Source organism: Ruditapes philippinarum, unplaced genomic scaffold (assembly GCF_026571515.1).
Source record: "Ruditapes philippinarum isolate M1 unplaced genomic scaffold, ASM2657151v2 ctg293_1_1_1_1, whole genome shotgun sequence".
Classification (NCBI taxonomy): domain Eukaryota; kingdom Metazoa; phylum Mollusca; class Bivalvia; order Venerida; family Veneridae; genus Ruditapes; species Ruditapes philippinarum.
In genome coordinates this window covers 142,386-169,156 of record NW_026856434.1, presented here as the reverse complement: position 1 = coordinate 169,156, position 26,771 = coordinate 142,386, and the positions used below count along the sequence as shown (strand labels likewise).

Below are 26,771 nucleotides of genomic sequence, written 5' to 3'. Positions count from 1 at the left end.
ATAAAAAACGTTAACAAATACACCGATTCCCATGCGGCACACAATAAAAAATAATATATATCAAATAATTATATTTAACTTATTATTACCTATATTGATAACTATATAAATTCTTTATAAGCAGCGGCAGGATTATTGCTTATATTCTAATGCTATAATTTGTTATTGTCAAACCATTTATTTCGCAAATATATCTATTATTATTGTCTTTTAATTTATTATGTTTACTTTCGTATTAAACTTATTGTAAAACACATCTTGAGACATATTCGGATGTAACACTAAAATCGGATAAAACTGTATTATAATCGTACATGTATACCAAGTACATTGTAACCTCTGCCACGTCATAATCTCTAAAACATAAACATCAGCAATATCTTTTCAATCCAAATTAAGACTTCATAACAACTTTAACCTCTCTTAAGAAAGATCTCTCAACAAAAAACAAAATCTTTGTCTCAATCTCACAAAGGGTGTTGTTCAGCACAGGTTGCACTGTCATTGATTTTATGTCATCAAATTAACGCATAATTTTGATAAAGTTATTTCATTGTGTTGTTATTCTCCTGTCTCACAAAAAACATTTGAGCCGTGCCATGACAAAACCAACATAATGGGTTTGCGACCAGCATGGATCCAGACCAGCCTGCGCATCTGCGCAGTCTGACCAGGATCCATGCTGTTCGCTTACAAACCAAATTACAAGTACAGATTCTGACAGCGAACAGCATGGATCCTGATCTGCACGGATGCGCAGGCTAGTCTGGATCGATGCTGGTCGCAAACCCATTATGTTGGTTTTGTCATGGCACGACTCATTTAAATTTATCAAATTTGTTACTGTAGGGGTTTTTCTTCAGTTTAATTTTCCACAGGCACACTATGGACCAGTCTGCACATAATTGCACACTAACCATGGACCAGCCTGTGCATACTTGCACTCTAACCACAGGCCAGTCTGTGCATTTATCACTTGCACTATTAATAATAATGGCTGCCCAAATTCATGATTTAGGTTTATACAAAATTTATTTTATTTCGATTGTGTAGGAAGCTATAAGTTTATAGACACGCTTTCGAATCTGTTCCTGGAACCAACCAGTACTGAGCAATGAGTGTAAAGTCTCTTGCCCAAGGAAACAACGACTTGCCCCTGACAGGGTTTGAACCAGTGCGGCTAGCGATCATTAGTTTACTAGTCTGATGCCACTCGACCATGCCGCCACTTTGATTCACTTTTTGACACTGAAACTCATTTAAATCAAACTCACTGCTGGACAAATCCATTATACAAATTCTTAATTTAGGAAGTGAAAGCTTTAGATACGATATTATATTGTTTACATACATGTATACATACCATAATGTTGATATATACATTTTATTGCCATTTACTCCAGTGTCATTCGTGTTATTTTAATAACAGAGAGGAGAATAAGTTTTAAAAATAAGAAATAATAATTTAAGTAAAAATTAATCACGTTGTGGTGCAGTTGGTAGTTTAGCCTCCGGATCAAGGCAGTAAGCCACTTTGAATTCATCAGAGGGAAACCAAAATTATTGACATTATCTGTGACATGTTTAAAGGGACTCCACTGAGGTTTTTTTACGTGAAGGGACCGAAAATATTTTTTCAAGATTTTTGTATAACTAGATTTACGTCTGGACCAATAACTCGTGTACAAAATTTCAGATCATTCGCTCACTCCGTTTCCTAGAAAGAGTCAATTTTAAATGATGACAATTGACCCAAAAATGAAAACCGTTGCAACGCTTTTCACTCAAATCGACCATATATCGCATAAAATCGATTATTAATTTAATACCGAGTATCTATTGCTTGGTTTTCAAATTTAAGGGTACCAGTTGGTTTAAGAAAGAATTTCAAATTTTATTATTTTAGGCTATTGGACCTCAGTGGAGTTCCTTTAATACATAAATAGTAAACAATGATGTTCAGCGATTGTTAAAATATGTACTTGCCATAAATATATATGCCATTTATATTCTCAAAAGATCAAGGCATTTTATGTGAAGAGATATGTACATGTTAAGTTTCCCAGCCATATAATAGTTTAGCAAACTGAGAAATGAAGGGAGATCATCGGCGCTGACCTAATAGTGCCCATTATTAAGATAATTACCTCCCTTTAAACACCAATCTGGTTAATTTCGTAATACTGTATTTTTTTTTGTAAATCAACATTTGTCATTATATAGAATCACATATGAAACCGTCAAATGATATTTATTCCATTTTCAAAAACACCTACATACAACATATATTATTACCGCAATTTACAACATATTCCTACATTTTCAGACGAATTGAATCTATCCGAAATACTACACAGTATAATAATGACTGATTCGATATCTTCAGGAAATCTTCATTTTAGCAAATTAATTTGCATAAACATTTGCATATTGACATTTCTATACAAATACATTTCTTTAAAATTGCACAAAATCATGTAGAGCTATATGTCTACTCCAAATATACATGCATGTATATGAAATTTACATTCTCACATTCATATTTTTAAACATAAATTTAAGATTACCTCTATTTTCAAATCATACAAATACAAATGATGCACCAGTCATTTGCAACCCTGCCCCTCCCACAACCCCAAAGATTAGTGGGGACCTTGACTTTTGGACATTAAAAAATCCTGGTAACAGACATATCCCCGACTTCTTTGGCGCCAGAACAAAATAAGAGCATTGTCCAAATGAGGTACAGACAGACAGAATATAACCAAAGCTTGCCTCATCCCCCCCCGCTACCCACTTTACTTTCCCGAGGGTGGGGTCGGGGTTACTAACGACTGGTGTATACAACATCAAATCGATTTGTGTATCATTTTTTCATGCTCTGGAATAAATGTAACAATAAATCCCTAACAATATCATCAGACCAACATATACCGGAAGAAAACCGCACAAAGGAATGACAAAGAGATCTCTTAAAAAATCTAACATCTGGCGTAAACGTTCATATGAATCAAATTTTTAAATAATATGCATACAACAAACTTAGTTTTTAGGTAACAAATGTAGTTGTTTGAAATGCAGGAACTATTGTACAACGAGAAGCCATATTTTGTCAAATATGTAGGCCCTTTTCTCAACAAAAAACCGCCTAAATATAGGATTAATCAAAAGACTAATACCTTAGACTTTATAGAAAAATTATATGTTTTGTTATAGAAAAAACTTCAACATAAGTCTACACAGTTTAATTTCAATTCTAACTTTCTGTTTCCGATGGTTCAGGCGTTCCCGGCACAATCACTACTTCCGGTGGATCTAGTTTAGATCCTTCCGCGCCGCCATCTTTTGGTGAGTCTTCGCCGCCATGTTTTTCGCGTGCTTGATCACTTTTGTCGTCCTCGGCGAGAGTTTCATTGGCTAATTCAAATGTTTCATGATCGGACTCTTTCGTTAGCGGAACAGTAACATCTGAATCACGTGCAGGAATTTGTTCTTCGTTAGTGTCTGTTTTACGATAAACTGCTTCCGGTTCGTCTGATGATTGAGCGGCTTTCTGTCTGATGTGAAGTTTTTTGCGGAATGATGAAATTATACTGCCTAAAATAGGAAGAAATCGAGATAAATACATTTCCCTTCCTAACATAAGCATAATTTCTTAATTAAATAATTAAAAAAAATATTTCGTCCAAAAATTGACAAAAACAAGAAAGTCAAAAATTTCATTCAAAATAGAATTGAAGAGTATAATCGACTAGAAATTTATTTTCTAAAATGTTCTCATTTGTTCGAATTTAATTCTAGCTTAAAGTGTTATACTATACCATGCAATGAGTTAAGCTGCTTGAAAAGATATTTTGTACATGTATATATACTAAGCAGTGCATCTCACTTTTTTCTTTTGGATTTTAAATTGTTAATCATATGTGGTTTCACTTACCCCATTCATGTACCACATTGTCAACAGGGTATAAATGGTACCTTTTAATTTTTTCAGAAAAAACTATTTCTAAATTGCCCCGTTTTGGGAAAAGAATCTGATAGAATTTATCATATCCGGTGTGTTGGGAAGGCGAGTATAAATGTCATTATAACGGTAGGAGAGAAAGTCAGTTAGAAGAATGGAGAAATTGGAAAAAGTGTCAGTGAAACAGGAGAGTAAGTCAGTGTGAAAAATGGAGAAAGTGGAAAAAGTGTCAGTGAAAAAGGAGAGTAAGTCAGTGTGAAAAATGGAGAAAGTGGAAAAAGTGTCAGTGAAACAGGAGAGTAAGTCAGTGTGGAGAATGGAGAAAGTGGAAAAAGTGTCAGTGAAACAGGAGAGTAAGTCAGTGTGAAAAAGGAGAAAGTGGAAAAAGTGTCAGTGAAACAGGAGAGTAAGTCAGTGTGGAGAATGGAGAAAGTGGAAAAAGTGTCAGTGAAACAGGAGAGTAAGTCAGTGTGAAAAATGGAGAAAGTGGAAAAAAGTGTCAGTGAAACAGGAGAGTAAGTCAGTGTGAAAAATGGAGAAAGTGGAAAAGGTGTCAGTGAAACAGGAGAGTAAGTCAGTGTGGAGAATGGAGAAAGTGGAAAAAGTGTCAGTGAAACAGGAGAGTAAGTCAGTGTGAAAAATGGAGAAAGTGGAAAAAGTGTCAGTGAAACAGGAGAGTAAGTCAGTGTGGAGAATGGAGAAAGTGCAAAAAGTGTCAGTGAAACAGGAGAGTAAGTCAGTGTGAAAAATGGAGAAAGTGGAAAAAGTGTCAGTGAAACAGGAGAGTAAGTCAGTGTGGAGAATGGAGAAAGTGGAAAAAGTGTCAGTGAAACAGGAGAGTAAGTCAGTGTGGAGAATGGAGAAAGTGGAAAAAGTGTCAGTGAAACAGGAGAGTAAGTCAGTGTGAAAAATGGAGAAAGTCGAAAAAGTGTCAGTGAAACAGGAGAGTAAGTCAGTGTGCAAAATGGAGAAAAAGGAAAAAATGTCAGTGAAACAGGAGAGAATGTCAGTGTGCAAAATGGAGAAAGTGGAAAAAGTGTCAGTGAAACAGGAGAGTATGTCATTGTGCAAAATGGAGAAAGTGGAAAAAGTGTCTGTGAAACAGGAGAGTAAGTCAGTGTGAAGAATGGAGAAAGTGGAAAAAGTGTCAGTGAGTGTGAAGAATGGAGAAAGTGGATAAAGTGTCAGTGAAACAGGAGAGTTTATCAGTGTGAGGAATTCAGAAAGTGGAAAAAGTGTCAGTGAAACAGGAGAGTAAGTCAGTGTGAAGAATGGAGAAAGTGGAAAAAGTGTCAGTGAAACAGGAGAGTAAGTCAGTGTGAAGAATGGAGAAAGTGGAAAAGTGTCAGTTAGACAGGAGAGTAAGTCAGTGTGCAAAATGGAGAAAGTGGAAAAAGTGTCAGTGAAACAGGAGAGTAAGTCACAGGTAGAATGAAGAATGTTGAAAAGTGTCAGTTAGTCTGGACAGTATGTCAGTGATTAGATTTGAGAAAGTTGAGGAAGTGTCAGTGAGACAGGAGAGTGTGTCAGTGTAAAGAATGGAGAAAGTGAAAAAAGTGTCAGTGAAACAGGAGAGTAAGTCAGTGTGAAAAATGGAGAAAGTGGAAAAAGTGTCAGTGAAACAGGAGAGTAAGTCAGTGTGGAGAATGGAGAAAGTGCAAAAAGTGTCAGTGAAACAGGAGAGTAAGTCAGTGTGAAAAATGGAGAAAGTGGAAAAAGTGTCAGTGAAACAGGAGAGTAAGTCAGTGTGGAGAATGGAGAAAGTGGAAAAAGTGTCAGTGAAACAGGAGAGTAAGTCAGTGTGAAAAATGGAGAAAGTCGAAAAAGTGTCAGTGAAACAGGAGAGTAAGTCAGTGTGCAAAATGGAGAAAAAGGAAAAAATGTCAGTGAAACAGGAGAGAATGTCAGTGTGCAAAATGGAGAAAGTGGAAAAAGTGTCAGTGAAACAGGAGAGTATGTCATTGTGCAAAATGGAGAAAGTGGAAAAAGTGTCTGTGAAACAGGAGAGTAAGTCAGTGTGAAGAATGGAGAAAGTGGAAAAAGTGTCAGTGAGTGTGAAGAATGGAGAAAGTGGATAAAGTGTCAGTGAAACAGGAGAGTTTATCAGTGTGAGGAATTCAGAAAGTGGAAAAAGTGTCAGTGAAACAGGAGAGTAAGTCAGTGTGAAGAATGGAGAAAGTGGAAAAAGTGTCAGTGAAACAGGAGAGTAAGTCAGTGTGAAGAATGGAGAAAGTGGAAAAGTGTCAGTTAGAAAGGAGAGTAAGTCAGTGTGCAAAATGGAGAAAGTGGAAAAAGTGTCAGTGAAACAGGAGAGTAAGTCACAGGTAGAATGAAGAATGTTGAAAAGTGTCAGTTAGTCTGGAGAGTATGTCAGTGATTAGATTTGAGAAAGTTGAGGAAGTGTCAGTGAGACAGGAGAGTGTGTCAGTGTAAAGAATGGAGAAAGTGAAAAAAGAGTTAGTGAGACAGGACAGTATGCCAGTATGAAGACTGGAGAAAGTAGAATAAGTGTCTGTGAGACCGGAGAGTGAGTCAGGGTGTAGAATGGAGAAAGTGGACAAAAAGTGTTTGTGAGACAGGGGAGAATGTCGGTGTGTAGAATGAAGATATTGGAAAAACTGTCAATGAGACGGGAGAGTAAGTTAATGTGTAGAATGGAGAAAGTGGAAAAAGTGGCAGTGAGACAGGAGAGTATACCAGTATGAAGAATGGAGAAAGTGAAAGGGGAGTATATCAGTGTGAAGAATGGAGAAAGTGAAAGGAGAGTTTATCAGTGTGAAGAATGGAGAAAGTGGAAAAAGTGTCTGTGAGACAGGAGATCAAGTTAGTGTGTGGAATGGACAAAGTTGAAAAAAGTGTCAAGTGACAATTTTTTTATACGAATCGACAAGATTGAAATAGAACAAAACAAAGAACTGGTAATTTCTGCATTGGTTCAAATCATGAAACATAACTAAATCAAAGCTTAATAAATCAATCTTTTAGACATCCAAATCAGTTTTCTTCCTTTAAAACTTAAAACGTTATTGATTTTGGTAATAAAAGACTTAGAGTTAAAGGAAAACAAAGAAAATTTAAGCCTCTAGCGAATTTATTTCCGCCTTTTCCAAATGTAGCATTACATCGTTACAGGGTCCAATCTGCATTTTCATGTGCAAGTTAGATTTATTTGTCGTGCATAGTTAATCGCTTTTGCCTGAATAAACTCCTTTGCATGCTATGTCATGCAAAGCCAAACGCTTGTTACATGAAAATAAATGTGCGGATGATAATATGTTGCATGATGGGTAAAGAGTGTGCGATAGAACGATACCAGTCTCGAGCAAAGTTGATGTTCTTTCACAATCGGAACATCTCGGATAACTTCATTAAGTCTATCTTACGGAGAAAGCCTATTTGTTACGTGGGTTTTCACTTCCGCAAAAAGGCAGAACAATGCAGATCTGGAGTTTTTATTGAAACTATTATGGAAGGGTGAGGATGACAGAATGATACACACAAGAAAGAAACTGTGCGATGATTTGAAATAAAACTCATCGTAATAAGAAGTTACCGCCGGATTCTATAGCTATAAACTGACGGTATTTTCGGATAGACTAATTTTTCGGACAAAGTCGAATTAATATATTTTCTTTTTTTTTTGATTATATCAGCGTAACTGATATTTGTTTGTTAAAATTGATTTATAAAAGTAGATAAATCCCATTTAATTTTAATCCTGTTAATCATTATTAAATAAATTCAGCCAGCGTTATTCGCTCATAGCCAATAAAACGCTTTTAATACATCCGGCGGAACCCATATCCGAAAATAAAAATGTTTCACACTTCGAATAGCTTACTGAATACGTCTGATACTTTATCCTGATGCATCATGGTTGTTATTAGAAATTAAGATAAAATGTAAAATATGAGAATAAAAATTGCATAAATATCACACCTTTTATCCCACATAACACATTATCAAACGCAACATTATTTTCTATGTAACACATATGGGGTACATATGGATATATGATGTAAAACATGAATGCCAACCCTTAGCCTGCTTGGACAGGAAGTAATTAACCTTTGCCACCAGGATAGAGCAGGTCCAGTCTTTGTAACCCGACCATGCTCTGTATGGTCCTGGTGGCACAGTGTATTTTGACATTGAAATCCGTTGAAATTCGAATGAACTACATGTATTCCAAATTCTAAGTAGACCAGCACAAATCTATTATAGAAATTCAGCAGGTTAAGGGAAGAATGAGAGTATTATATGAAAGCTTGATGCATGGGGACAACATTAAAAATATGTGGGAGGTAGGGGGACGCAGCATGGCTACCTGCTTATACATTTTCAGCGGGGTTTTCACTCTTTAGTTGTTGAGACTTGACTTTAAAGTTAAAAATTGGGTGCCCTATATGTAGAAAATAAAATAAAACACAAAAATTGTTATTTTCTACAGAATTATAAAGAAAAAACTTAACGCACACATGCCAAGCCTGTTCTAAAACCAGAACTTATCTTATATTTGTCATTTTTTAATGATTATACATGTGTCACCATCTATAGCCGCAAGGCAGGCTTATTATGAATCTATATTTGGTATTCTCTCTTATAATAATTACCAGAACAAAAATTAATCTACTCATTATATCAAGGGACAAATTGCTTTTGCTTAAATATCCTGTAAAACTCTTGAAGGCCTAAATCATTTCAAGAAAACGTTTAAATCAGAATGAAGTAAATGTTTAAAAAGGTTATTTACTACTAGTGCCAAAAGCAAGAAGTTAAAAGCAATGTTCTTTTTTTTCTGTTTAAGAAAGCTTATTTCAAAGCCAAAAGACTTACATTAACGATGCATCACATGCTTAAGCTCTTTAGAACATGTTCCATCATTTTATGTACTTGCTTGATTGAAATCATTGATTATAATTTTTAATAAATTAAAAATAAATCAATAAAACCCCTATACATCATTGGTTACCTTTCTTATGAGTATTGCTGCTTGATTGTCGGGTGCCTCTGTCCGACGACGAGGAAGAAGGTCCGCCGGAAACTGCTTGGTGCTTAGTGTAACACCAGGCTACAAATAGGACAATAAGGAAGACACAAGCTAAAGATATGCCAACTGCGATGCCCTCCACATACGTCTGATGTTCGTCTTTTTCAGATGTTTTTCTAGAAGCGTAGTACTCTGTCAATTAAAGATAATTAATATGTTCATTAATTTTTAAGTTTCCTATTGAAAAACAAGAACAACAAGGTAATCTATAAAAACAACAATCCGTGTTAAACACGATTGAAAATCAAAACGCAAAAACAAATTGTTCTATGGGTGCGAGGGTGATAGAGGACGAATGTTGTCGTCTGCAACGATCGTCTATGATATGTATCTTGTAAGTGTCAATTTGTTTTTCCAGAATTTTCCGGAATACGTATTTTTACTAAAATGTCTTCACACTCATTGGTAGACAGTGCTTGACAAATTATAGAGATTTTGTCCAGTTTAAGTGGTACCTTTACGTAATACACGCTACAATGTACCGTGAAACAAAACAGATCAGACTATTAAATAGATAGCTATCAAAGTCACGTAAAATCTCAAGAGAAATAAAGCGATTTTACGATAATTTATGTCACAGACGTAGACAATTTTCTTACATTATTTATTTAATAAGCGTCTGAAATGTAAAGTTCTTCGGACAGTCTAACTAGTGTCTGTAAATGCCATTAAAAATGGTTATATATCTTTCCTTTTTTTCCCTTTTTGCATACACGCTTCGGGAGAGCTTCTTAGTATGATATTGTGTGATTTATATATAACATTTAAAGCTACATGCCTCCAAACTTAAAAAAAAATTACTTAAACTTAAGAAATGTAAAAATATTAAAGATTCAAGTAATTATTGACATGTTTTATGTGTTAATGACTGATTTTTTTCAATATTATGACTATACTTCTACTGTGTTACTAACGCAGTAAGGGCTTTTTTGCATATTTTTTTTTTACCTCATTTAAGTAATTTACATGAGTTGTAAATGAAATTAATAAGGTGTAAATTGCTTCCTTTTGGTCACTTCACATTAATATACCTTTAAACATATTTTAAAAATTTTCATGAAAATTAGCATTTATCTGGAGGCGTGCTGCTTTAACGCCCTCTGTGACAATTTCCGTTCACTTTACTATCATTAGTCTATAATTATTCTCACCAATACATTTAAATAGAGATATCTCATTTCACGGAGAAGGAATAATGGCCACGAAGATGTCTAGAACATTCCGAAACAATTATTGAAACAATCGACCAATCAATTATGATCGTGATTAAATGTGTACAGAAATAAGTAAGATTTATTTGATTAGGCTGGTCCCCATGCACATCTTTTTATCTATGGCCAGCCATTTTGAATGGGAACCAGTGTATTACTTGTAGAAGGAGAAACAGAACCTTGCTACAGCGGACTCAATTTTTTTAGTATCGGATTGATACATACTTACGCAATTTGCTCATCAATAAAGGCATCCCAAGGGAGGTAACTCCGCTTGGAAAGTTTGCATAATTCATTAGTAAGAAATCGCTCCAATTAACATTTTTTTGTTCGCAGAAGCATGCAATGCTGATGAATAGTTCCAGAAGAAATTTGTGACGTTGAAATGGTAGGTATTTAGTTGTTGTACTAGAAACGGACAATTTAAAGGCATTTATTTGCTTATTGGCCGACTTTTATGTCAACATTTGTTACTAGTGAGTAGGTATTGCCAATGTTAGCATTTATTTACTTAAATAAGATTGTAATACAGAAGCTTTCCGTTTGGTTTTATTTAAACTTTGAAAAAAAGTTTATAATTTTGTAACAATCAATGCTGCTGCATCAACTTGTCTTTAACCCCATTATCCTCACATATGACCTCAAAACAAATAAACTAACAATGCAATGAAATTCGAAATTTCAATTTAAGTGTGCTTTTTTTGTATGACTTTTAAACGTTTATGGTGTCGCTATTATATGTGATCAATGTAATACTACAGTAGTTATCCAGAGCAAGAGTACCCCTTATCACCATTAAAATATGCCACACAAGTAAACATGAATATCTAAAATTTCCCTGAAAACGCATTACAAAATGGACTTAAAACGATAGAAACTTTTGATATTGGATTCTTATAAATTCATAAGAACAAACAACGCAAAGTTCCAATTTTTAAGTCAGTTTCACAAATTATTGGACGGTGTTTTGGTAAAATTGAATACCTTCACTATGGTCCCTGACCTTGTCTTTGGTACACCTTGCCGAGATGTCCAGATCGAACTCGTACAGCGGGTTCTCATCAACGTAAGAATACTTGTAGGTTTCGATCACTTCCAGCCTAACAGAGCCAACATCCCAACAGAACGCATCTTTACTCTGATCGTGGCAATTGTACTCCTGTAATTTTAATTGAGAAATTTTCAGACTGAAATTTTATTCAAAACAAACTTAATTTTAGGACAGTCTCGTACTCCGAGAGAACGTGCGAGCTGTCATAACGTTTTAATTTTGTTTTACGCTGCACAACCACAGTTTAGTTCATATCTTTACGGATGAGGGAAGACCTCAAATAGAGTAGAACCACTGACGTTCCGTACGCTAGCCGGATAGCTTTTTAACTTGAAAGAATCCAACTTCCCTGGCAGGATTCGAACCCGCAGCGGTGTGGGGTAAGACTGATGTGGTTTTGAAGTCAGTGACCTTAGCCACTCGGCCACAGACGCCCCTACGAACTGACAAAAAGAAGTAAGGACGAAATAAAGAAGGACGACCAATAAAAGAATGGTGGACGAAATATAAAAAGGGCGTGTGAGATAAAGGATGCGCGCGAGTTATAGGGTGCGTATAAAAAGGGCGTGTGAGATAAAGGGTGCGCGCGAGTTATAGGGTGCGAGCGAGAGATAAAGGAGAGACGATATAAAAGGGCGGACGACAAAAGGAAACGGCGGGGGATATAAAATGGAAGCTTAAAAATGATAAAAAAATCAGTAGAAAAACGGAGGAAGTAATGAAATAATACAAGCGAGGTATTGTTGTTAACTAGCAATATCTATAATCCGGAATCATGGTCAATATTTCCAGGAACCCGGGGCAAAAATAGTGATTAATCTTGGGGGGGGGGGGGGGGCGGTTTTTATTATAAAAATATTTTTTTATCAAAAGATACACATGTAATCGTGTTATACATCCATTCACCTTATCACCTATAAATGGCATAACATTAATATTATTAACAAAACAGCCTTTCAGTAATGAAATACATGTATTCAGTTTACCTTGACTAAATCTCCTCCTTTCCGGAACTTGTGACCTACAAATTTGACCTTTGCCTGACACGAATGTATATACGCTTTCTTATACGTCACGCATATGGCGTCACAGACGTAGCCATCTTTTTCTCTCGGCGTGAACACGGTAACGCCGCAGTAGCCAGCCGGTGCCAAACCATTTGATTGTAAGTTCACTTCATGTGATGGACCAAGTTCGACAACTTTCCCACATTCTGGTGTCTTTCTCTTGTCCATGCTCACTGAAAACATTATTTATATCATAATTATGTCATATTTATATTATCTAAAAGGCAACATTTAAAATTAAGGTATGTTATTTGTGTTTACGATTGTGTTTCTTCGTCAGTACCTTCTGTAAATAAAGGCATCATTATTATTATGACTACATATCTTCGCTTTGGAAAGTTTTAGGTTAGTTTGATAATATCTATAAGCTCGCATGTCCTGGAACTAACTAGTTCTGGTGTCATCATCATTATTATTATTAATATCATTATAAAGCCTAATTATATGGGTTAATGAGTACTAAATTTGACATTTAAATAAAATTGTATAATAGTTTGGGGACCTTTCTGTTGAAAATATGTCAGTGTTAAATCGTATACATAAATGCACAGTGCGTTAACTGGAGTGCGGTATTAAAGTTACCCGCACTCCGGAGCATGCCCATTGATTGGTTCATTTTTGCTGGGGTTTATATATTTTGACGGCAGAGACAGGGAAAGCGACAGAAATATCATATTTAGATGCTCGGTGATTGGTTCCTTTTTTCTGGGGTTTCATATTGTGACAACAGGGATCGTGTGACTATGAAACAAAAGAGAAAGAACATCAAAACACTCGGCAATCTTATTAATAACTCGGGGGCTACGCCCGCTCGTACAATTGTTCGACTTTTTCTATTACATAACGTATAATTATTGTTGACAATCTGGTATCATCAAAAAGTCATTTCGTCTCTCTGAAGAAAAAGCCAACCCACGCCACCCAATATCTCATATGCCCTCTTTCATTTCCGTAATTTAGAAATGCCAGTTACAGCTGGCCTGACCTTTAGGCCTTATCTACAAATCTATATATCCATACGGATTGCCAATAACACGGCTCCCAAGAAGCGCTCTGTAGGAGCACATTTGTCTCGGAACACATTTGTCTCACGATGTGTGACCGATGTGCTCGTAAACATTCATGTTTACGACAAATTGGAAATGAGACAGATGTGTTCGACCAGCAATAGAAAGGACACTCAAAGCACATTTGTCTCACAGTCTTTCATAAAATTCTAAAAAGGTTATAATTATGCTCGTCCATATACCGGCTATCAGCAATTGTCCTGTGTTTTCTGTATTTATAATACCGTTTTTAGGTCACTTCCGGTCAATCAAACACTTCCTGCCTCTGCATAGGAGTCACATATTAACTTAAAGAATATCCCTGTTCTGTATGTCACAATGAAAATTTCTTCCAGTACAGTATCCAGAGCCCAAACATATATACAGAGTGTCCTTTCTTATCGTTATTGATTGTGGATGCTTTAAGCTTTATAAATGATTTAAAAATAGTCTAAGCAATCTACGGTTGCATAAACGGGACATAGTATTTTCTTATTTATTACGTGCGCAAGCGATAGCTATTACGTGGCCATCCGATACTAATACTATTACGTGCGCAGCGATAGCTATTACTTTCTAAAGGGATAGTTATTGCGTGTGCACGAGGATAAGTACATATTCCGCATTTGGGCTTCCTCGCATGAATAGTTAGACGCCCCAAAGGAGTGTCGAACCTACAGCGGTTAGGGGGAAGTGGTTTTTTGAAATCACTCGGACACGGAGGCCACTTCATGATCTCAGGAAGAAAATGAGAAAATCATCCCATACATATTTTGTTTTCGTCAGATAAAATATCGCCATTTTCCGACAGATCCGCCATTGAAAAAGCTCTTACAACGTGTATGAGTCCCTAAAATAATCCGGGTAATGCAATAATTATGGAATATCGGCCTCGCATAATCGGGCGAGACGGGAAATTCCGACGAGACACGAATCGATGCACGATATTGTAACACGAGATCTCGCAATGTCGAAGTATCCCGTACCACGAGATGTCAAAGTAGAATATCGTGCCTCACGTCATGTTTTGTCGAACTTTCGCTCTTCATGTCGTGTCTCTCGGTAAAATATCGCGCATCGCTTCGTGTCTGTGCTTCTCAAAGGTTTGACTATGGTAAAGGAACCAGCGCGGAGCCATCTGGCCTTGTCGTAATGGACACCATTTTTTCTCTTAGCATGGCCACAGACGTCTAAATTTAAGCTATTTTCTGTTTAAATTTCATCATTGATATCTTTTTGACATTTTGGTAAAATTGTACTTGATAAAGTGAATTTCAATTTTAATATTGGAGGTTCTTCCACGTCATAGCAGATTATGTAAGTGATTTTATGTTAACAAATGTGACGCTAGACATTTTCTTAAGAGATGCATGACTCCTACTTTTATCAGTTTTATCATAACTCATGATTTGTTCTCTAAAATGAGTCTAGCTATGTTTTGTAGATCTTCGAAAAACGTCCGTTTTATATAGATTATAAAGGGAATACTATTTAGCGGTATTTGGCCTCGAAGGATTTTCTTGTCTCACGTCGAAGTACGAGATGCAAAGCGAGGCGCGAGATTCCAGCGAGATGCGAAACGAGTCACGATATTGTATCGTTTAAACATCGCCTGATTACGTTGTTTTGTTTGGACATAAGCAACAACTTTTGTCTCTCTGATCCACTATGCACGAGGGTACAATTTTGAAAACGCGATGGTGCGATGATGAAAACACCACGGTACTATGATGAAACAACGATGGCAGGATGGTGAAAATACGATGATTCGTTGACTTGATGGTGAAAATAATATCGCGTTTTCATCATAATGTCATTGCAGTTTCATCATCTTACTAACGTATTTTCAACATCGTAGCATCGTGTTTACACCATCGTACCATCACGTTTTACCATCGTACCATTGTTGTTTCACCATCATACAATCGTTGTTTCACGTTCGTATCATCGTGTTTTCTCCATCGTACCATCGCGTTTTCATCATCGTACCATCGTGCCATCGCACTTTAACCATTGTACCAAGGAATGTCGTGCTTCAGGTTTAGCCAATCAAATTTCTTGAATTAGAGGTATTAAAATACATGTATATATAGTTCCACTGTGTAGGTTTTAGGTTTAAGATTTTATATTAAAACATTTGCAAACCTATTTATGATGAAGTAAAACGGCGAACCTCGATTCTAAAACAAAATCTACCGTGGGAAAATATGTGACAAATAATTCATAACAAATGACATGAGACAAATGTGCTTTCTTGTCCCTTAAAAAACATGAGACAAATGTGCTTTTTGTTCCCTTAAAAAACTTGATCGGAGCACATTTGTCACACAAATGAGTGTTTTGGGGTAGACATTTGAGGTCCCATTTGTCTCACGTGGGACAAATGCGAACGCATCGGTCTTACGTAAGACAAATGTGTTCCGAGACAAATGTGCTCCTACAGCGCTCTCTATTTTTGACGCTTCTAAAATACAGTAACCTATGTTATACTTATTCCAGAAAAAAAAATCATGAATAATTTATCTGATCCTTAACTGAACCTCCCTTCATAAGCGTATTCGATTTGGACTATAGTTAATATAACCCGCTAGCACATAATCTGGAGGATGGTCGCGATCAGACACGTAAACCAGCTCGGCCTGCGCTTCCGTGTAACCGGAACAAACATGATACAGTTGGCTGTTTGATGATTTCGGAATTTCGATTTTGGGATCCGTGTACTTTTACCAACAAAAACAAAGGCAGATTAAATGTCAAAACAAAGAAAATGATTCACATAAATTCAGTACATTGTATAATAAATCTATAGCTAGCACAAGAATGGAGGATCTGCTGTCTCGAGCTCATTATGATGGAATGGAATTTAGATTAAATGTTTTTGAACGTTCTATAATGTACAGACGATTTGAAGTTTCCAGAATTCATTTTGTTATAAATGTTTAAAGAACTTCCAGGGAGGCTGGCATTTTTTCAACTTTATTTATAACTTATAAACTTTTAAAAACGATGTTTAATACAAGATTGTGTGTATTTTCACGAGCAATTGTTGAGATATCAATAAGAAAATGTTTGAAAAAAAATCGTATTCTATTTCCTCACAACCCAAGTAAACCCCCCCCCCCCCCGCCCCCCCCCGACAATGTTAGAAGAAGTGATCAAAGCTATTCTGTATTTTATTAGCACATAAAAACAGTACTAGAGATAAACATGTATCGAAAAAGAGGAAAACACTATTGGCATGAAATCCGCGTTGATCGAAAAATTATGTCGTGTATGAACTGGGAAATCCACATGTGTTACAGCACAGCCATAATGTTACTATTGAACTCTTGTAACTACAAATACAAGAGACTGTATATCAATAGCTTTGAGGCTTTTCCCAATAATAATCAAGTTATTCTATTTATACAGATGATTGTTCCCAACTGTTACAACAGCAACGCTTACCTAGGAATTCTTTTGATAAAAGAATATAAATTTTAACATGAATTGTCTCCGTATTTTAGAAGTATGGGTCTTCATACACGAGTTAATTTAGATGACATACATCATGATTATTACTTAAACTGATCTGGCAAACAAATCTACATGTATACATAAATTTCTAAATCAATGGCTACAGTAGATATCGTTTACAACGTTTTGGCACTATCGCCGACGGACGGCCATTGTAGGTGCCCGTGACCCGCCCGGGAGAACCATGTCACGGGTGAGGATCCATATTTTTTACGAAAATAGGTAAAAAAAATATGGAATTTGGAATTTAGTTTCTCCAGGGAGTAGGGCTTCATGAGTTACATTTTTGCTAGGTTTTCACTAAAACCTACCAGGACCTTGATGAGTTATTATAATTTTCCACCCACAAAATAGCCAAATCTAAGAAGACCATGACCCGCTTACCCAACCCCCCTCTGGATCCGTGCATGTCTGGTGGAGGGTTTGACCCCCATCCCCTCTGGATCCGCGCATGTCTGGCGGAGGGTTTGACTTGGACGGTACATCTGTCAAACGGTATCATTGGTTAGCCTTTATTAAATGACCTCGATAATTTCGAAGACAACATTGCTACGTGTTTTATCATAAACGTCGCCAATTGTCTCCGTAGTTTTTTTTAAGACAAACACTTCATTAATATTATTATGCTTGTAATTGCTAGAGAAAACATGGATAAAGATAGCTTAGTGAACAAGGCATCTTGGCAGCAGGCCGTGATTGCGTAATTACGTCATGACGCAAAAAAAAACAGAATATTAATACCAGGTATTTCATGGCACGATAATGAAGGTGTTTGTATAAAAACTACTTGTTCATCTTTTACTCCCATTAATTAGTATTTGATCACAGGAATCAATTTGGCAGTGTACTCTAATTGTACATTGTTCATTTACCAGCAACTCGGTCGTGAGTTGAAACAATCTTAATTAACAAATATTAAAACATGCTGTGCTAGACAAATAAATCTTTCGTATAAGCTTGACTTGACTAGTACATACCTTAGTTATTCTCGTTGCTATTCGGCAAACTTCGTGACATTACGACAAATTTCGTAACTTTCCGTGTCGAGTACATAAATGATTAAACAAATGAGTTCACCTAGATTTTTTATTCCTCCTGATCACATAGACGCTTATTTGATCTTAATAAGACACGGAAAGGGGCGAAGTATGCCGAAATGTTCCAAGATTATGAAGGCGAAGTATGTCGAAATTTTCCGGATTTATAAGGGATTGGATCAGCAACTTACCAATTGTGTGAATTGATGATACGTAACTACATTGTAGCCAACATATAACAGCAAATATGATCTTTGTAAAGACTTGAGCGTCCATTTCTTTTTCTTATTTCTATCCTGAAAAATAAATGAGATGTAACTTTAACACTATCCCTACTGAATTTGTTTTCTAGCTTCCATTTTTTTTTTTGAATTTAACATTTTCAGTTTGGGGGATATTATGATAAAAATTAAACAATATGGAGCCTGGTCAGACTTAATGTGTCTGATTCTAGCAGGGTAACTTTAAACTAAATGGTAGCCTCTACAACGATATGATTATAATTTATGAAGTTATCGAAGTATAACGGAAATGGCCTAAAATATAACGGAAAGGGCCGAAACTATAACGGAAAGAGCCGAAATAATGCGGTTGGTTACTTTGAGTCGTTTCTCTGGGCAAAGAAAATATGGATATATGATAATTGATTTCGAATACTGTCCGACATTAACACAATTAAAAATAGTACAAATAAATGACACTTCAATACGGTAGTCAAAATCAAACTGATTTTCAATAATGATTAATAGAATGATTTTACAATTGATGAAAAATATTTGCCTGTTTATCAATTCGTCTGTGAATACCAGTCGATAGGCAGCAAATATGTTGTTAAATTTTATTGATTAGAATTTATATATGACAATATAGGGTGCACAAATGAAATCGATAACAAATTCTGTTCAGTTCTGTTACGTGACAATGATATTACTGTATGGTGATGTATTATTGATTATGTTGACAATTTCAGAGTTAGGTCACGTGATGGCAGATCTATGCATTTACTGCCAAACATTGGTTTATCACGGAAGCATTATATGACACTTCTGTGTCACAACTAAATTAGGCAAACACTTGGGAATACATCCACACATCACGCGATGTCATGTTCAAACAGTGTTTGGGAATAAAGAACAGATGCGCAGAATGGATAGACACTTGAGAGACTTTAAAACATTTAAATATCAAATGATAGCAAGCGTGCTAGTACATGTATAAGTACTGGGAACGCCATTTCTGAGCAACAACTGTTAGAAAATGTATCAAAAATGCCTGTTTTTACTCTTAAAATGCATTATACTTCAAAAATCAATAATTCTAATTCTGTAAAACAGATAATATGTGTTTAACAATGATTAATAATAGATTCTAAACAGAAATTTAACCGTTAACCATGTGCCATTCACTCATAAAGCGTATAAAGCTATATATTTTTTTATAAAATCTATCAAAAGATTATACAATATTATATATTGTACATGTATATAGTTTCCATGAACTTATGGTCGATACTTGAAAATGTTGAAATATAGAGTCTCTGTAATTTTGACTTCTATACAAAACAATAAATTACTAAAATCATATCAACATTATTCAACAATTTTAAGCCCTATATTTAACATACATAAATATTGTAGAAATGTTCAGGACCATACTATAATGCTGCTATTTTAAGCAGGATTTTTAAAGTCATTTTAACCGCTAAGTAATGATTTTATGCATGCGCCATTTGCATTTCTAGAAACATACAAACATATTTTTGTTTCACGTGGGTATTTGAAAATATTCTTTTTGTTTCAAAATTAAATCGTTAATTTTGTTCACTATCAGCTTTAGATATGTAGCTTTACACACTTTAAGAAATAATGTATGTTTTTCTCTTTATACAAAGTTAAACAACCTCATTCACGTTATTGATTTCCAGTACTGTTAGAAAATTGATTTTTAGATATCCCTGGGGTGTATTTCGTTCAACTATCATCAGCGATGCATTCCTGTTTGCTGTATAATGAAATCAAAATTTTATACAGGAAAAAAATCGACCAAAAATCGATCACAGATAATGGTCAATGACTTCAGCAATTTTACTTGATGATAGCTTAAGAATATCAGCTATATTTACCCAGATCCTAATAAAAAAGAAAGCAATTATCCATTAGTCTAGAAACCAGACCACTGAAAAAGTGTACCATTGTCTATACAAGGCCAGGAGTACAGAATCGGGACGTTCTAATCCATCAACGTATGGCATATAGTCTGTCCACTCACACAGTCAAATTAATTCGAGAAAAGAAACAGCAAGTTCCTTACACATAGTTTAAATAGTTTCAAAATTCAACTGTCATCGTAAAGTTTTTCCTCGAGAAAAATACAGCATGCGTTGGAATGCATGTATACATTTGTTTACACATTTGTTTATTTGTCTTAAAAGCTACTTTATCCCTAAAGAAAGCAATAAAACAGTCTATGTGTGATCTAAAAGATATGCCACATGCTTTAAACTTCTTGCAAGCATTTGCCATCACTAACGATTCTCTTGAAAAGCCAATATTTAGCTGCAGGGACTTGGTAACAGATTTACAACAAAACTTTTCCGTTAATTGGCATCAATTTTTTACCCGTTTTAGGGGCAAAACTTGTATTGATATATCCCCCTGCAAGGAAACTTGACATTCTAAAAATAAACAGCACGTGCATGAGAGATAAAGAGGAAATAATATTGCAAAATCGATAGTTTTGTTTGTTTGATTGGGTTAAATACGTCACAGTATAGGTCATATCGCGACGTTCCAGCTTTACTGGTGGAGGAAGACCTCAGGTGCCCTTCCGTGCATTATTTCAGGCACCTGAGTAGAACCACCGACTTTCCGTAAGCTAGCTTGATAGCTTCCTCACATGAAAGAATCCAAAGTCCCTGTCGGGATTCGAACCCACAGCGGTGAGGGGCAGGTGGTTTGAAGTCAACGACCTTAACCACTCGGCCACGGACGCCCCACAAAATCGATAGAAACAGATTTGAAATTTACGAAGTTAAAGGCACAATTTGTCTCAGAAATTTAATAAATATTTCCATTTCTTCTTTAGAAGAGGCAAACATGTGTTGACTAATGCTTTAAATAGTAGAAAAATGTCAAATGCTTATTACCGATAGTAAGTTAATCTGAGTGTTAAATAATTTTCCAACGTAAGCAAAGTAATAGTTTAACTTCAATACAAAATACCTACTCATTACAACTGTATTTATTAAGCAAAATAAGTTAAAGCTGTTTCATCATATGGCAAACGAGTACATTTTCAGTAATCATTGCAACAGAACACCAAAAAATAAAGAGGTTTTGAGAATAGATGAAAATAATAGCATTTATGATACTTAATGGACCTTTAAAAACAGAAACAAATGGAAAACGTGGTTCATGTCGGAAGGAGTATTTATTACAGTCATGCCGTTTAAAACAAACATGAATTACAACAACGGCTGTCAATAATGCATCGATTTCTTTAAGTATCTTGTAAAAGATTGAATTCCAGATTTAGTCTAGATACGCTATCTGGTAATTTCCGTGGTGTGGGTGGATGTATATGCGAGTGTCTTTGCGTCTGTGATTTAATAAAAAGTTTACCAGATACATATATGAGCCGCGTCACGACAAAACCAACATAATGGGTTTGCGACCAGCATGGATCCAGACCAGCCTGCGCATCCGCGCAGTCTGATCAGGATCCATGCTGTTCGCTATCAGTTTCTCTACTTAAAATAGCGTTGGTAAGCGAACAGCATGGATCCTGATCAGACTGCGCGGATGCGCAGGCTGGTCTGGATCCATGCTGGTCGCAAACCCATTATGTTGGTTTTGTCATGACGCGGCTCATATAATGTTCTATCTATCGAGGCATTTACAAATGATACTATTCGGGCTCGTTATGTAAATTTGAAAAAAAAGTTCATGCACGTGTCTGATTTGGTTTTAAACTGCTAATGATAAATGGCGACTTTCTAGCTTTGCAGCTTGAGAGAGACCTCGTGTGTGTTACCTTGGTTTAAATTAATGTAAAGGTATAAAGTATAAACGAGGTCCCTTCGTATATTATTTCAGACCCGAGTACAACCACCGACCTACTGTTAGCAAGCTGGGCAGATTCCTACGCTCCCTTCGCAGCTCACTGAATGCAATCACGTTAAGAAAGTGAGCGATAGTGGAACATTCGACCGATGCGCAGGAGAGTAGGCAGATTCCTAACCAGGCGGGATTCAAACCCTCATCGATAAAGGGGCAAGTGATTTAAAAGTCAGAGGTTATGGTCGCTGTTTCATAATTTTGCTTCATAATAATTTCTATATGTGCAATATAATACAGTTAAAACTCTTTCATATACATACATATATACACTAGCTTGTTAAACGAATATATGATGAGGTGTCGTTTCAATGAATAATATTATGTAAATTTTGGTCACTCTGAGGGATGTCCTTGATAAGGCAGACACCAGAGATTGAGATGAAATGTCATAGACAGAGAGAATGTGTCACTTAACTTGATTTTTTGTCATCAATGTGTCAGAAAGACAAAGTTTTTTGTCGGTGTGGCATAATTCCAGCGTTTTTCAGACCGATTCTTGACACCTTTTAAAAACTTTCAGGAAATCTAGTAAATTAAAATATCAAATGCATCCCACAATCGTAATTGTCGAGCTGAATGTTGGACAAATTATTGTCAAGCCTTGACCATAACAGCAGTGGTCTTGATAAGTCTTAATCTTTAAAAAATATCAACAATGTTAAAGGCCCATTATGCCCCGTAAAATGATTTCTATTTTTATTTCTCAAAAGATTTAGATTTTTATTTCTTATGTACCTTTTAAGTTGCTCATTGACTTAGTTATTTCCTGAAACATCTCTTTTTCTGTTAAGTTTTGGCAATTAGTACAGTAATATTGATTAAGTACTCTGCAAGGAAGTCAAAATAATACTTTGTTTACATTTTGCTACTTTTATGACAAAATATTTCACATTTAACTCTACTTTCTTCTGGTTTCAAGAAACTAAAATGTTTTCAAATCAATATGTAAACGTAATGAACTTTTTGTTTGCCCTTTCTAAAGAAGTAAAAATTTATTCGTTTCTGAGTTTTAGAAACAAGAAACCCGCTAGTTAGTATATCTATCGTGATAACCTCCATACACCTTTGGGTAACCTTTAAAAGAGGGGAACCATAAAGTTTGACATTTTGTCTTAAAACACTAAATATTCGAATGCTTCATCACAATATCAGAACGTTCATCTCAAGGGATAATCTAGCTAGAAATGTCAACCTTATGTCTCGAATTGATTTTCACGAGACATCGCGAGAAGTTATTTAAAACGATTGTCATGTCGTAAATTCGATACCATGTTCTTAATTGCACGAAGAAAAAGAAGTTTTCGGAACATGTATTTACCGCGTGTAATTAGTTGTCCCATAATGGAATCGATAGTAAACGGGAATTTCTAGTGCTTGAAAAGATTATTGAAGCCCTTGATTTGTAAGCATCTTACCGGGTCGAGCCACCCTGGCATACCTGGTGTCGCCTCTTACCACTAAATCTATGTAATAACAGGAACTCTGTTATCATTGGGGATGTGCTTTTATTGTTGTTGTAATTTTGTTAGCGTTAGATTTTTGGACGTGATTCTCGTATACAAGAATTCATTTACATAAAATTGTGCTGCCAAATAAGATTTCCTTATTATAAATAACGACAGTTCAGTTCGCGCTGCCTGTAGATATCCATATTAATCGATACAGATTGTGCTGATGTAAACAAATATTACATAAGACATCAGATATACCGCTGGGATAGGTGTGATCCAATTAACACCGGAGCGACAACAAAGACAGTAATTAACGATCGATTTAAACATTTTAACCGATAAACATTTGTTGTTTCTTTTCCGTCGATTTAACGAAAACTGTATCTTAAAAGTCTCTTTACCGGACTTAATTTGACTTCCTTCAAAAGCTATTTCAACTCCTTCTATTACAATGGTATAGTGGTTTTAACTTAAAATTACCAAACCATTCATAAAGTCTGATGTGAATCAAATACCCTTTTCAAGATAAACGTAGATATGTATTTTTAACTCGATTGACTATTAAAATTTTAAATATTATCAAACGTAAAAGAGTGATTTATTTGCAATGCTCTGAATTCGACACAGCCGAAGTGTCCCATCCCACTCCCTCCCATCCACTACGGTCACAAACACATGCTGAACTCAGTAGGAAAATCATCTAATTTCAGATCAAGGTCTCGATAGTTCGAACCTCGGTTGAGGCGAAATTTCTCATGGAAAATTGATCTCGAATATTAAGTACGTGTATAAAATAAAATTCTGACTGGATACGACAAAAAGACAAAATGACGCACGAATACATCGTGGATTTAATATTCTTATATTAAATAAAAGTGAAATATACAAAGTACTTTAAAAGTGTAACGTATCTGAAATTTATCTGAAACGATCAACTCAAGTTAATGTATAGAAATATCCCCAGGCACGTGATTTAGACTCACACATTATATAATATCTTATACATGTACAGAGCATGCATCGATCAAAGGATCAAATGGTTTACTTACTTACCAAAATTATGCTTATTTCAAGTGCCTTTTAAGAAACAAGAACGTCTATGACTGTTGAATAAGAAAGTAATTTGTTTGTAATGTTTCTCCTAGAACAGAAATGAGAATTACAGCCAATAAAAGCAAGTCTGGGTTTTGTTTCGTGTGACATAGTTAGGTGGAAAATCTACTTTATTATCTTAGAACATGAAAAGTGAAAGTCTTCACACTTATAGGTAATTATTATTACCCCTTACCACACTAAATATCTTAAAATGGACTTGCCTATCTTTCAATCTCAACACAACGATTTTTTTACGGAAAAGTTCAAAATAAAGTATTGGTCGAATAACGGACAGTGCCGACCATGATCAGATGGAACGGGTGTACCGACTAATCTTGGCCTGAAATGGTCACATGGTGAGATTCTGTAGCCGCCGGCTGACTAAAGCCGTCCTGCTAAATAAATAAATAAATAAATAATGCAGTATTTTGTATCGACTAAAGATTCAGAAGGTTGACGGTTCCACTTGACCCCCTCTGTATTTAATTTGCAGAGTTCATCTCAGATACTCCATAGATTAGAGACCTGTTGACCTCAAAATTTCCGACAAAAATATGAGAAAATATAAAGCAGTAACCTAGGATTTCGTTCTGAAAGCATAAAGATATAGACCTTATAAAGCAGTTAAGTGATGAAACTGAAGTCATTTAAAGCTTTAAAATCGGACAAAGATAATTACTTACGATAATTTTAAGTCCCGGGTTAATGTAAAAAAGTTCCGGTACGGCGATTGAGGAAATATGATGGCCCCAAGCAGCTTCCATACTTTAATATACATATTTACACTTGACCTAGTAGGAAGCGATGTTTTTGGCGTCTGCTACTGTAACAGTCTGCTACATCTATGGCGTTTTCATTTTGAAAATTACTCAGTAACAAGCTAACTATCTGCTATTTAAGACCGTAAACGAAGAATCGGGTTAACTAAAGGTCAGATACTTTGGATTTAGACGGATTGAGCGTTCCATACAATCGGAGTCTCTTAGTCATAATTGGAATTGGTACTCTCATTGAAAACCGACGACAAATCAATTTTCTCGCAGTATCCTCAATAGCTCATTTACCACCTATGTTATAAAATTTAGACACTGAGTAAATCGATATACGAGACATGGATTCATAAAAATGAAATCAATGATCTGAAATTTCGTGGGAAAATCATCAATTCGCCGCCTCTTTGTGGATCTAGAAATTCAAAATACGTAAAGCGTTCTAGAAAATATCACAGAATGGATCTCTTATGATTATATATGATTGTTGGCACTGGCATACATACACACGTGTATATGTCAGAAAAATCACAAATAACAGCAACTTAATTGATATATAGTAAAACAAATCATTATTCACTTACCTTCGAATTATAGTGTGTAAAATAGTATATATCCTTGCCTTAACGTATACACCCTTGAAACAACCGGGTTACTCGCTTACCGACTGCCTTTTTTTCCTGAAAGAAGAGGCTACCAGCAGGGAGTTTTGATTTTTTTCGATATCCAATATTTATAGATGTTATTGAAAAAAATAGAATGGCACACAGATGTGCGATTAACCGTAGGGAAACACACAATGGAATGGCAACCGCTGCTTTCAGTAGATTGGACGCTGAGATTTGAGGCCACGCAAGGGATAATTGATTTTTCGATACCGCAAGGGGAAGAGATTGGGGGTGTCATAAGTGTTATCATATTTGAAGAAAAGGCGCGAGAAATGCTGGCATGGTTTATTTTAATGGTGTCAATATGACCTAATCTGTACAAGATCTGAAAGATGGGACTGTCTTTTGACTTTTATCAGATGAAAATACATGTGTTTTGTATTAATACACAAAAACAGAAAACATTTGACGTTGATAAAATCAGGACTACTGTATATATTTATAATATTATATATCTTTTATGTATATCTAATTAAATTATCTTAATAAATATATAATACAGTAATTATGAAGAAATGAAGACAACAATTAAAAGATTTTAGAGATACACGCGTCCATAATCAAATTGTAATACATTGTATATTTATTTAAATACATTTCTTATAAATGCACCACAAGATGCAGAAAGAGAAACTTAAATACATTTCATTGCTGAGAATTAAACAATATGGCTTTGATTACACATAAGAGAAATACGGCAACAGAAACCTGTGAAAATCAAGATTTC

At 35.5% G+C, this 26,771-nt stretch overlaps 1 protein-coding gene across 1 annotated transcript; it reads right to left on the bottom strand.

Moving 5' to 3' along the window:
• Positions 1 to 131: 131 nt before the first annotated feature.
• Positions 132 to 26,187, bottom strand: LOC132746522 (uncharacterized). The gene is made up of 6 exons (XM_060735706.1): positions 25,961 to 26,187; positions 18,134 to 18,238; positions 12,263 to 12,516; positions 11,210 to 11,384; positions 8,937 to 9,146; positions 132 to 3,597 (listed from the first exon to the last, which is right to left on the bottom strand). The coding sequence occupies exons 2-6, from the start codon at positions 18,216 to 18,218 to the stop codon at positions 3,257 to 3,259; spliced, it is 1,065 nt and encodes a 354-aa protein (XP_060591689.1). The 5' UTR covers positions 18,219 to 18,238; positions 25,961 to 26,187; the 3' UTR covers positions 132 to 3,256.
• Positions 26,188 to 26,771: the final 584 nt, after the last annotated feature.

Coding starts and splice junctions, on each gene's coding strand:
- LOC132746522 (XM_060735706.1), bottom strand. CDS start 18,218: ATGGACGCTCAAGTCTTTACAAAGATCATATTTGCTGTTATATGTTGG. Junction 12,517..18,133: donor ATCATCAATTCACACAATTG/GTAAGTTGCTGA, acceptor TAATGTTTTCAG/TGAGCATGGACAAGAGAAAG. Junction 3,598..8,936: donor CAGCAATACTCATAAGAAAG/GTAACCAATGAT, acceptor TTCCTATTTTAG/GCAGTATAATTTCATCATTC.